The sequence below is a fragment of the Anopheles nili genome, chromosome 2 (genome assembly GCF_943737925.1).
Source record: "Anopheles nili chromosome 2, idAnoNiliSN_F5_01, whole genome shotgun sequence".
NCBI classification, from domain to species: domain Eukaryota; kingdom Metazoa; phylum Arthropoda; class Insecta; order Diptera; family Culicidae; genus Anopheles; species Anopheles nili.
This window is the reverse complement of record NC_071291.1, coordinates 12,219,177-12,232,713: the sequence shown is the minus strand read 5'-3', so window position 1 is coordinate 12,232,713 and position 13,537 is coordinate 12,219,177. Positions and strand designations below refer to the sequence as shown.

Genomic DNA, 13,537 nt, shown 5'->3' with positions numbered 1-13,537 from the left:
AAACGCCTTTTCTTCCTGTTGATATGATTTCCTTGGCGCGTTTTCTCACCACCAAACCGCCATTTACAATCGGCGCATAACAGCATCAACCTCTCGTGGTCGGAATCGCATTCAGCATGCATAAAACCACACCACAAGAACGCTACTCAATTCTTACCCTTTCTCACCCAGAAGATAGCATAGATTGTTCCCGTCTGTTCCCTGCCCGGTGACTTAGTTATTTGAATTCGTAACCATGTGTTGCACTGCCTTAGTTTAAATTTAGCACCGTTCCGTCGGCACACGTCTGGCTGCTGCATGTGTGAGGAATTCCATTTGTCCACATCCGGTACCGGCATTCGGGAGAGCTGCACAGATAGTGGCAGATACTAAAAATAACGCTCAATGTCAAATCGATGCAGTCTCGTGCACTGCAGCCTAGAAATTCCGGAGGGACATATTCCGAGCGATTTCGTTTTGTTCATCTCAAGCGAAATTTTATCTAAACAACAAAATATAGACGCTATAATCACGTTAAATGTACGCATTAATTTTCCACAATTTTCTTTTCCCAACAGCCAAGACAGCCGAGAATCGTCAGCGTCGAACTTGGATCTATCGAGCTTCTGCGATAGTTGCTGCCTCAGTCAACGATTCCACAGGATGGGAGCGGGCACATATGCTAACGCGACCAGTCCTGGACCGGGACTGCTTCGCAGGCGCTACTCGGTGCCAGAGATCATTATGCGCAAGTAAGTCTCGGTTAGGGTTTAATGCCGTTCAAGCTGCACTTAAACACATAATTTTCCACGTCGCATTAGCTAGTGGAATGACCGTATGGCAAGTACGACACCCTTTAAGGGCTTTGAACCACCGGATTTAACCAACCCTAAGGATATTGGCAATGGAGCGATCATAATTGTGGTGTAAACATGCTTGGTCACACCCAGCGCACTCCTACATTTCGTACTTTTCATACTACGAATTGTTGGCTTGGCCCATTGGCTGTAATGAGCGGATTCTTTATTACATAGCCTCATAAATGCCATTCGTCACGAGTTGACCATCATGATCGTTTCGTGCAAGATTAGTCATGTTCAGGCTGTGCTCCCGTTTCTCACGTGCATCAGTCCGCAACGACAAGAAGGTGTTCCTAACTGGTCCCGTTCCCGACGTTCGACATTTCGAGGCGGTTCCGTGGGCGTATTTTGGTATTATTGACAAAGCCCTCCTGCTGGCACAACGAGAAGCAATTAGGCCATTTTTAGAAAAGTGTGCTTTTGGAAGGCAAAAACTAGTCCCCCCTCCGTTTCTGGGGGAGGTTCTGTTTTCATCTTCTCGGACGGTAGCCGTGAAGTACATGGCTACCTGGTTGACCAGCTGACTCGAACTAGGCATGGTTTCTTTTTTTTTTGTTGCGCCCAGGTAGCTGTTCAAACTTTGCCTAGCTTTTCAGCGTCACGTACCGGTTTGGAGCGAAAGCGTAGAAACGCGAACAGTGTCGCTAAGCATTCCACAAAATCCATTGAAGGATATTTTAGGAGCAATAAAACGAAACACTGTTCAATGCCGTAATGCATGGTTTATGTTTTGATCCTGGGTGCAAAACCGCTTGACAAATGTCGCTCAATGGTTGGTTCCTAAGCACCAGACAAAAGATCAAAAGTTATTAAACGGCAATGGCCGAACGATACCGATAATCATTAGGTAATAGCTCTGTAGGAATTTTTTGGTAGGCATTTCGTAGCAAAGAACTGTAGAACATTAGGGTTTTATGGCACTGTTTGCAGCAGTACATTCGCAGCGCTTGTTGTCATGCAATCCAAGGTTGAGGAAATTTGCTAATAATTATCTCAAAACTTCCATGAAATAATAAACCGTTTTATCAAAAAAAAAAATCGCTGTCTGTGAAGAGTAGAGTTCACACGTTGAAGAACACACAAAAAAAGATCCTTTTCTTTTATGCATAACGCAGAGTCAATTCGGAAAAGCGTTGCTGCCGGTTCAAGCATTTTCCGCAAAATTCTTCCCATTTCCCTTTAAGCCTTAAGCGTATTCCTCCGGCCAAGCAGAGCGTGAGACACGTACGGAGAAAATGGTGCGAACAGCTACAACAAAAGAAACTCGAAATGGAAAATCGAAATCTTTTCCGTTCGCGTAACGGTCCCGGTGCGTTACCGAACTCCACGTTCCACCTGCGCGTTGGGAACGCGTTAGCTCACAATCACAGCTCGCAGGATATTACACCGGCTGACGTCACAACCGGCAGACAAACGCCCAGACTGTCGGTTGGGGGTGGGTACAGAAAAATCGATAGCCACGACAGTCTCAACGCAACCTTTGGCCAAGCGATTTGCCGCTGCACGGGGGAATAAAAAGGCTAAAAACACCCCCCACGAAGTACACCATCGTTTAAGGACGCGCTGGTGGTGATCCTGGAGCAATGGAGCGGAGGCGGTAGTGTTTTCCACAGCCGGCAAGTATGCGCCCACCCGTTGAACGAACGTTTGATTTTGATTTGATTACAATCATTCGTGCCCGAATGCGCACGGCAACGCGGGTTGTCGTGGGAAAAAAAGGGTTGACCTTCGTCCAACCCCTGCAAGGACCTTCACAAACGCCGGGGATCCAAACGCCTGTCGTTTCTATTTTGATCCATTCGTCGCCACAAATTAGCTACCCTTGTGTACGCCTTCGGAGGGGTCCTGTCCTTGGGTATCGACAGGTGATTCAATTATTGATATTATGCGCGTATATTGTTTGGGTTCGGTTTCCACCCGAGCACGGTGCGGCTTCATCCAATGGTAATGACTTCTGTGGGTCGATGGGAGTTCACGATCCGTTTGCGGAACTTCCAAGGCCAGACAGTCAATTGGCAGGAGCCGATGGTGATGAGCATGGAAATAAATACTGAAATATTCATTCGCGAGCAGCAGCAGCAGCGTGGTATTATTCTTCCAATTCATCCCATCCTTTGGAGGTTCTTGTGACCACTAAAACAGCACTAGTAGCACGGGTTAAGTGATGTGCTACATATGGCAGCTATTGTTGGATTGTATCTCAAATTATTCACAGGTAACGGATAATATTTTCCCAAGCTCCCTATCGATGGCCGCTTTGCGCAAGGTAGAGCGCTTATGAATCATTTGTTCTGGTTCTCCACTTAGCAGAAGTTTGTTGGAAAAGTTGCTACACTGCCGTAGATCCACACCCATCCACAGTGGACGAAGTTAGTTCGCCTATTAGCAGGCACACGAGCAGCATTGATTGCTGCCTGAAGAGCACCATTTCCCAGAAACGAAGCGGGCCAGTGGTTAGAAAAGTTTGCTCCCAGTTCGACGCAAAGGCGAAAACAAAACGCTGTAATTATGATGGTGGAAAACTTTGAGGTACCCCGAGTTTTGCGATTTCTGCCCAAAGCGAACCCCAAGGGTCAGTGCCTTTCGTAATGCGTATTATGAGCCTGTTAGCCTCATTTTGGCAGCACTTCGCGTCAGCACACAAAAAGCAAGCATATGCTATGCGTCACACCACGTCAGGAGCTGCTTTCGGGGGTGTTTTTTTTTCTTTTCCTGCAGGTGTACGCCTGGTCCAACCGTGTGGCCTTCCGTTATCGTCCTTCTGGTGGTGTTGTGAGGGTGGTTGGGGCATTAATTATCGTGTGAAAGGTGAGCGACGAAAGCGAACACTGGCTATCGATCCAACTCGGGGCGGGGGTGGCTATGGAAATTGTGAAAAGGAAAACCACCCACCGTTAGAGAGAGAAAAAAAAGCTTCTCTCTAAAAGGCGCAAATTCGAGAAGAAAGAAGAAGAGAAGTTGCTATCTCACTGGGGGTGTGTGAATAGCACGCGCCGAGCTTTAACACCGCGATGCATCAAATGAAGTTGAAGACCCGCGCTTAATGAGCATTTTCCACACATTTTCCACCGCAGGCACACGCTCGCGCAACAAAAAACAGACGATGAGCCACCGTGGCTTCACCACGACACCAACCACAACGTGATCGAGGTGCCGGCGCACAAACACGCCACCACACGTGGTTTAAGTGTTCGGTACAGCGTGACACCACCGCACCGGAAGTCGTTCGGTTTGCGGCACCGACAGCGCGAGAATGGTTCCACCGGACGTAGCAGCAGCGTGGAAAGCCGTGCCGGTAGTGGTGGCATCACGGGACACTCCGATTGGCACGGTGGGACAACGAAACCGGGTCTTCTCATGACGACCGGATCCGATCCTAACCTAACTTCGCTGCGGCATCGCGTCCCGTCGATCGGTGATCGTTGCAGCAGTCCACTGTGCAATGGGATTGGCTCGAGCCGGGTGTTGGCCACCGGCACTGGAGGTAGTTTGCGCTCTATCCACAATAACTCTCTCAGTTACAGCAGCTCGAGCAGCGTGAACGGGCAGCTTGCCGGTGCTGGTGTTGGTGGTATTGGTGACACCGGTGGTGCCGGATATGGGCAGCAACAGTTCGCGTACCCTGCGTACCGCGATGGGGATCATTCGATGAGAAAAACGACACTCCTCCGGCGCATGTGGAGCCGGGAACTTCGCCGGTACGAACGTTCCGGCAGCTGGTCACCACCATTGCGGTGCGTTCCGAGGCGTATCTACAGCGTGGAAAGCATCACCTCCGCCGTCGAAGGACACCGGAGTCCATCGCGTGCGGACGATTCGTGCGGAAGCGCACCGGGCGAGGAGGCCACCGACCGGCCGGGAAGCAGTGGCAGCAGTATCGGTAGTGGTCGATGTGCTACCACGGCAACGACGACCGGTGGTGCGAGTTCGTGCCAGGAGTGTGCAAAGCTCGAGCGTCAGTACAACGGTGGCTTCGGTACGGGCAAGTCCTTGCCCACGCGAACGCGCTCCCGTGAAACGGATAGCTCAGGGCGGCAGGGCACACTTCCGGCCGGTGGTCGTACACAAGCGACGGTCACAAACGGCGGTGCCACGGTCGATGACCGGCGGCAAACGGGACGCATGTGTTCCTCGCAATCGGTCGACCTTGGTGATTCGGAGTCGGTTGTGCTGGTGGCGGCCGCCACTGGTGCCACGGTACGGGAGGTGGTGGTACGTCGTGACGTGGAGGAGGAGGACGACAACGGCAACGACGACGAGGACGAATTTCCATCGCACAGTAGCTCGGTTTCGTCCGTTGCGTCTCAGTCGTTACGCGTCACGCAAGCGACACGTGGTCGTGGCGGTGATGAGCGTGAGTTGCGCGAGTTTTTGCAACAGGAACGGTTAGCCGCCGGTGGGCATGGTGAGCATGGGGGTGATCGCACGCCTGTTCGGGAAGCTGGTGGTGTCCGCGGTGCTGGTGCTGCTGCTGGCGATTATTCTCGAGAACGTGTTACGGTTGCTGGTGGCGCTGCAGGAGCAGCAGTTGATGAGTCCACCCGGGGAGAATCAGAAGCGAGAGTAGAACGACAACCTCAAGGACAACAGCAGCAGGAGCAGGATCAGGATCAGGATCAACAATTCCCCGTCGGTGGAAAACGACGTCCTAGTGAGGATAGCAGTGCGGCGCTTAGTGCGACGATTTCCGCGGAATCAGACTCGAGTGAGGACGCGGAAAGTGACACTGGTGACGGGGACGGAACGGTTAATGGTGGTGTGGATGCGGATCGTGCGAGGTTGGATGAGTACATTTCCGGTTTGTTGCTGGACAATCTGAATAATCTTGCTGACGCGACGGAACTCGTCCTGTCAGCGGACTCCAACAACACGCTGCTTGGGGTTTACAGTGAACGAAGAGCGCAGCTTGACGATCGACAGAACAACAACGAGGACGAATCTCAGGCCACTGGTGTGATGAAGCAGAAGCTAACGGAAAAGTACATCGGTGATGGAGGTGGTGTGGTTTGTAACTCTCCACCACAACCGGACAAACGTAAACCTTCACCGAAGATCTTAGACGGTGGAGATGATGAGTGTGATAAGGAAAATGAGGATGATGCCACCAACAACAACAACAACAACAACAACAACAACAGTAAAGAAAAGAGCAAACATGACAGCAACAACAACAACAACAACCACCACCTCCAGCAGCAGGTTGATGGTGGTGATCGTCACCGTCGTCAGAAGCACCGTTCGAAGGGGAATGGATTTTATCTACGTCCTGGAAGTCGATCACCCCGACTTGCGGAGAGTTCCGAGATTGATCTGAACGGGAAGTACTACTTCCCGGCGTACGGGCTCGAGACGGATCCATCCGACAACACGGACATCGCGTCGGAACCGGAAGGACTCGTGCTTGGAAAAATCGGTACCGGTTCGACGTACGATCGTGGTTCCGTTGTTGTGCCGCGGTTTTCCGCAATGCCACGCACGGAATCGATGGAAGTTCAACCTTCCTCCTCGAACTCCGCAGAAGACGACGGAGATGGGCTGGATGAGGTGGCTGGTGACGAAGACGACGCAGGTGATGGAGATGATTCCGATGGCAGCAGTTTGGTAGACAGTCTGGATGGATTTGGACCACCTGTGCCGGTGGTGGTACCGGCGAGATCTCACAAACCACCGAAACAATCGAAACCCGTGGAAGTTGCCGGTGGTTCGACGACCAGCTCCACCGAACGATCACCACGGCATGAGAAAGGTGAAGCGTTCTTCGTACCGATCCACTCCGAAACGACTCCTGCGGCACTGCTGAGGATCGATGAGCGAGTTATCGTCGCGGATACGATGCCGCTGCGCATCAAGGAACGCCTCAACAACCGTCGTCGGTTGATGAACTGGAAGAAGGAACAAGAGCACCTGAAGAAGCAGCGCAAAATGATGCGCATGATGGAGCAGAAGCGGTTCTACGGGGAACCTGCGATTCAGGTGATCAGCACGATCGATAAGGCGCTTGGTCGCAAGGAGTTCATCCCACCGGGTGCTAGACGGGCCGTTTTTGGGGGTGGAAGTGCTGGTAGTCGTGACATCACCACCCCCACCGGTCCAACACCTTTTAGGGCGATGAAACCAAAGAAACGTGCCACTGGAGGTGGAGGAGCAGCTTTGCGAACGGAATTGGGCATGCTGGAGTCGTACAAGATCGATGGGAAAGGCAATATGCAGATTCAAACAACGGCTGCAGGTGCCGGTGGGACACGTAAAGGACCAGCCGACCGTGTGGTTCCGACATCCGCCAGCTCTAAGGGTGCTTGGGGAATGGCCGCCGAAAGGCGACAAGGTAAAGGCAAAGCCGAAACACCTGCAGCACTGTCAACGGCTTCGACGACGGTTGGTAGCGCACGTAGTACAGCGCCAAGTCGGGCTGGTGGTGGAAAAGCACTACCACCGGGTGATGGCCGACGGCGGCAGGTGTTGAAGGATGTGCAGCAGATGACACTGTACCCGCAGGCTGATCTAACACCCGACATCGAAGGTGGTCCGAGACGTGTGTATCAGAAAACGGAGATCCAAGAGGGTGATAAGCACATCGAGATTCTGGAGATCGTTGAGTGTGCGGATAGTGCACCGAGAAACCGACACGCTGGTGGAGGTCATCGTCAAGGTCATCGTGTGCATAGTGCAGGGCGTGGTCGAGGTGGCACAGGTGGCGTTACCAGTAGTGCGGGTGGATCTGGCAATAGACATCGATCGCGTATTCCGGTGCCGATCTATCGGTTTGGACGTTACCGTCTGAGTTCGCATTCGCGTGAGGGAAGTCCGCTGTCGAGTGGTGGCAACCCCAAGGTGGACAGGATGATCGCGGATATGTTGCTCGAAGCGCTCACAAACCCGGAGGAGGTTGGTGTGAAGCTTGTCCGGACGCCTGAAGCCTTACGCGATGCCGGGAAAGCATCCTCGAAGCGATCGAACGGTCCTGCTTCCAACAAGAAGGCTTCATCATCCTCATCGTCCGGAAGTGCCGGTGGAAGTAGTAACACACTGTTGACTCCACGCCGCACGGCCAGTGGACGATATACGCAGAAGTTTGAAATGATTCCCGAAGAACGGTCGAGTGTTTCGATCGAATCCTCCACCGAGGAGCTGTCAGCAGGCGGTGGCAATCGTGCTAAAAAAGGTCCACATCCGTCCCCGAGGCGTGTGAGCTTTGACGAGCACCATCAGATCCTGAACCGGGACGAACTGGAGGAATCCGCCACAGTGACGCTAACCGTTCCGAGTCCTTCACCGAAGCGTTCGTCGGCGGCATGTTCGCCGAAGAAAAGTCCCACCAAACCCGGCCCACCGGTGAAGGGCAAAAGTTCCGGTTCCGGCATCACCAGCACCACCAATACCACCACCACGACCAGTCGCGGCAAGGCGGCCATCGAGAGCGACGTAATCGAGGAGAAGGGATGGATCGGGTTCAGCACCCAGCACGAGGATATGGCCACCCCGGTCCGTAACGGTCACGATGATGAAGGTATTTATCGGAACATTCACATCCTTTGTTTTGTTTCTGATGCATTTTCTCTGGCTGTCGTAAATCAAGCGAACGCTTTTTTCTTCCACTCGATGTTGTGTTGTTGCATGGTGTGTTTTCCTCAATTGCACGAGGCTCGTTGGATTTCATGTTTTAGTCCTTTTATAATTTGTGTATTTTTCCTTGCTCATCTGCAAATGTGTTTTAGTATTTTTTCTGCCCTAACATTCCGTTCAGCGGGTATAGTAACAAAGTGTTGTGAATTGTCAAAATGCTGAGGCAAGTTAATAATGACGAATGGGTTCCATGCCCTGCGGAATGTCGCCATGCTCTGCTAATCGTTGGTTTGAAAATAATAGACCACACATTTTTCTTTTTGCCACCGAAAAGAAACAAGCATTAATCTGTTACTACACCCGTCGGGGAGCGCACGAAACAAAGGAAGCAAATTAACCACCAAAAGTCTAGGGTGGAAAAAGGGAAAAGTGCCAGGCAATCGTAAACATTGTAGCCCACTTTCTACGCAGCGCAAACTCGCCACCGACACCACCGACATTGTCGCATTGAGCGAGTAGTTTTTGCCTCAATCCAGCTAAGAGGAGGTCCAATTGTCCTTCGGTTCAGCAGTTGGGGGCAGGTTGGGTGCCCTCTAAGCACGCGAACGCTCCATTTGTATCTCGACGGGTTGATGGTCAGGTTGTGACCGAAATTCGTCCCTCCAGCAAAGAAGTTTCCATTGCCTTCGGTGTACGGTTGCGCTTTAAAGCCTTCTGGTTCTGGCTTGCGGTTCATTAATTCCACCCACAGTGAGGTGCTACAGTGGCGAACAAAAAAGAAACACACACACACACATCAACCAAACGTCCTTATGGAACTGTCAAGCGAAAGATCAACATCTACACCACCGCCTGGTTTGTGGGTTAATTTTCCGGTTTCCCAAGAGTTCCCAATGAAGCCATTGAAGCTCATTTCTCCTTTTTTGTTCATCTTCTTTGCATTTAATCCGCCAGTTTTGAAGTGCGCTTGTTGTTTTGTAAAATTTGGGCCACAACGAAAGCCAAACGAATCCTTGACACAAAATAAGACCCGAAGCGGTGGAGGCACCTTCGCTGGACGACGGAATCGGAATCCGTCCGTACACTGTTTTTCCATTTCCTTTGCGAGGGTGGTCAGTCTGTTTTCTTTTTGTCTCCCCTGCCACAGTGCTAGAAGTCCTGTGGAAATCCTGTGGAAATGGTGGAAGCTAATCACAAACTTTCTTGCCTTATCCAACGACCCCCGGACGAAACGAATTCGTCGATTGATATGCGGCTAGCTGGCTGGTCGAGGGAATTCACCACGAACGCCCTTTTCGGGGCTTTTACTGTTGTTGTTGGTTTGGCGTCGCGGTGGAAAATCAATGCATCGTGGCGCGTTGGAAAACGCCGCACTGATTTCGGGGAGGGAAAAACCCACCTTAGGGTCCTTTGAAGGAGTAAGGCTTTAGGGAGCAGTAGGACCTCGTTCGCTCGTTCACTTCGTTTCGCGTCGCCATTTATTCCCATCGGTGGCATTAACACCACCTTAAGGCAGCTAAGGTTATCGAGCCACCTTGCTGGTCCAAGGTCTACCATCGGCTGAGGTGAGGTGGCATTGGAAGTGGGGGGGGGGGAAGAAAATTTTAATTCAATCCTAATAAACGACCTCTCAAAGCACGAGAAGCCTTCACGAGCCTTCACGAGGGTCATGTTGGTGGAATAAATCAACGCAAGTTGGGAGGTCACGATTAAGTAACCGATTAGTGAACAAGAAAGGACGTACGAATCGAACGCTGAAGGATTTATTTTTTTTTGCGATCAACGGAACACGTTACTTGTAATAAATGGGCGCCAAATTAATGCTGCTGAAAATGAGCTGATTAGGGGCAGTTGAGAGTGAAAGAGATGCCGCTGTTTGCATGTTTTTTTTTATTTCCTTTTTTAGTTATAGTTTTTCTTCAGTTAACATGATTTTTTTTTCTTTTCTGTTTTGTTTTATTTTATCCTTCCGCACGTTGTACGCACTCCACAGGATTAGCCTCCTACATAACACGCCTCGCGCACTATGCCGGGCTGATGCTGTTCCGTTTTTACTACATCATCAATGAGCTGCTGATTGTGCAGTAATCCAACGGAGTGCCTCGAAAACACCAACTCCCTTTTGTAGCACCTACTCTAATCCGCATCTGCACGGTTTCGATTGCGTAATATGCTGTATGATTTTTCTTTCCCATCCTTCCAACTGCTCGAGTGCATGCGTTCGCCGTGTGCGATTAATTGCACTTTCCGGTTCATTTCTTCACCGATTTTGCAAACCGTAAGCAACGTTAAGGCGCATCGTGTGAGAGGATTTTTTGGTCTGATTATTTTTTGTTTCTTCCCGTTTTTCCGTTTCGCATTTGTTTCGTTTTACGCAGGATCGTAGTTTGCTGTAGGCATGATGCGTGAGCTGTGGATGATGCGTGGAGTTGTAGCATAGTGTATAGATTGCGCGGGAAGTTTCAAACTTTCGTGTGCTTTTCGCGCCATTAAACGCGTACGCGGTATTGCTGTGTTTAAGCTAGTAGATGATTTCAATAAACGATAAGAATAGCAACACGACGTGCACGCAAGTTTGTTACGAATGAAACTCGCTTTTATTCACAAGTCCCCCCGGGCGTGGGTAAGGCTATATCGAGTGCTTAGAATCTAGAGACTGAGATGGAAGGCGAAATCCTTCAGATTTTAAGCATAAACGATCACATTGTGACATTCGATTAGCCTTCCCATCGGGGGTCTTTTTCGAACGGCACAAAACTCAATCATTGTACTGGCAAGCTGGTCCTAAAAGGTCCTGCAACGCCCAAAACCAACGGCACGGAAGATTGTAAATACACCTGTCCACTCCACACTGCGCGTGCGTGCGTGTGTGTGTGTGTGTCCCTTTCGGTCCCTCCGTATGTTTCAGACACGAGCCCTTCCATCGTGCCACGTGGCGCACTAGAGCAAATACCTTCCCATAGTTCACTGCACAACACCACCGGTAGAAGCGTGGTTCGTACGATCACCACTGGCAACTGTGTGCCTTTGGTGATCGGCCAACAAGCACAGCAGGATCGAACACCTGATCACGCGCCGTTGATGTCGGCCATTTCTAATCCCACCCCCGGCTATGGTATCGCTTTCGGTGACGGTGTAGAACGCCAACACCACCACAACGGCGACGATGGGGATAGGGATACGCGATTCCGGTCACCAGCGGCGGACTCCTTCGTGACGGATAGCCTCAACACGAAGCTTTCGTCTGGATCGGGCCCTTCGCTTCCTTCGATGCCTTCGACGGCCCTGCGTTACTGTGGAACGATGCTCGAGAATCACCGGCACAGGGTGACGCAAGATCCTCAAGATCCTCAGGTGGAGTTGGCGTATCGTGCCCAGCAACATCGACTTCCGTTGACTGTCGCGGCCAGTAGTGGACCTCCGGCACCTTACCAGCATCAGATACGGGAGGAGAACGCGTGGCAGGTGTTCCAGACGGGTGATTGTAAGGTGATCCAGTCGAAGATCGAGTACTACGAGACGTCGATCCATCGGACGCCTCTAACGGGGGGTGGTGAGCTGATTGGGCTTGATTCTAATGCCCTGTGTCCACATGTTCCACCACTCTCGACGGCTGATTCGCTGGATGAGTTGGTTCGTGGTGGGTCGTGGCACCGACAACGCACCACAAGCATCGGTACAGCGTCAGATGTGCCCAAGACCTCTGATACCACGTGTTCGTCTTGTTGCTTCTGCAATCCTGAGCTACATCGGCGTGGTGCAAGTGGAGTTAGTGACACGAAACCTGCAACCGAGGGGTGCTTCTACTGTCGAGCTAAGCTTGGACAATCGCCTACACGGAGTTTCCCAGCTCCACCGACACCACCCAACATACAGACGTCACCTGTGCCGCCTTCACCACAGACACCGATCGCCGAGCTGACACCGACACCATCCCTGCAGGAGATAGCCGTTCCCGTGCGGAAGAGCTCACTGACACGGCTTAAACCCACCGCTGGTGGGGGAGATCCTGCCCGAAGACCTTCTGAACCGGCGAAGAAGAACATCGTAGACCCGGTGAAAGGTGGCAAACAGAGTGGTAAGACTTCGGAACCTGTCTCAGAAAAGCCACCGAAACGTTCTTCCACTGGGCATGTCACCGCGACGAAAGGACACACGGATGAAGGAGCACCACAAAAACCTCTGCCACCGGTTCCAGCACCACCAGGTGCAGGTCTAACACCGAAACTGGGCCGAAAACGACCATCCGCTGAACCTCCAGCGGGTGGTGTGCTAAATCGACCGAAACACACAAACAGCCTAACGCGAGCCAACACCTTGGTGCAGTCCGTGCAGAAGGAAATCAAAAATGAGCTGCGAGCTCCGATTCGTGTGCCACCGAAACCTGTGAAGGAATCGGCGTCCAATCGGAAGGAGAAAGAACGCCAAATTGGACTGAGCCTCCCGCAGACGGGAAGTCTAGAGAGTAGTCGACCACCACGATTGCCACCTCAGAGTGCCTGCGAAGAGGCCCCTCTGGTGACATCAGCAATCGTGGTCTCGACAATTGGGTCGGCAGAAACGCATGGTTATGACAACGAGACGACCACCTCAGATGGAGGATCCGAGGATAACTCGACGCCAGATAGCACCCCTAATGCGAGCCCATTTAAAGTGAAGATCCCACAACAGCAACACCTGCAGCAGCAGCAGCAGCAGCAGCAGCAACCTCAGACACAACCTCCTGGAGCGGCCACACGCTGGAAGACGAACAGCGAACGTAATCTTTCGCAGCTGGCCATCCAGAAGCTGATGAGCGCTAGCCGATGGGGTAGTAAATGGCGTAAAGCGGCCACTAGAGGGCTTCCTGAGGAGTCTCAGTGTGCTCCTGATGCTGTGCTGCTGGCATCGGCCGGTAGTTGCAGTGATCTGAGCCCACTAAAATCGGGCAGTGGAGTTGCAGCAGTAGGTTCAACGGCCGGTACTACGACGACGTCGAACATCGTCAGTGGCATCACGCAGACGAGCTCCAACCAAGGTACAACCCTGCGTGCGACAGTCTGCGATCTGTTCTTTCTCTCTACTCTCCTCTCGACTGTCCTGTGGGTTGGGCAGTTGTCATTCTGCTGAGAACCGAAATGCGTCCATGGCGTGGT

General features: G+C 51.8%; 1 protein-coding gene across 1 annotated transcript in view; it reads left to right on the top strand.

Annotated features, from left to right (window-relative positions):
- LOC128721182 (uncharacterized) overlaps positions 1-13,537 on the top strand; it is a 38,216-nt gene that overhangs the window by 21,747 nt on the left and 2,932 nt on the right. The window contains exons 4-6 of the mRNA XM_053814944.1: positions 558-731; positions 3,914-8,346; positions 11,311-13,419. Of these exons, the coding sequence (XP_053670919.1) occupies positions 558-731; positions 3,914-8,346; positions 11,311-13,419 (6,716 nt within the window). The remainder of the gene's footprint in view (positions 1-557; positions 732-3,913; positions 8,347-11,310; positions 13,420-13,537) is intronic.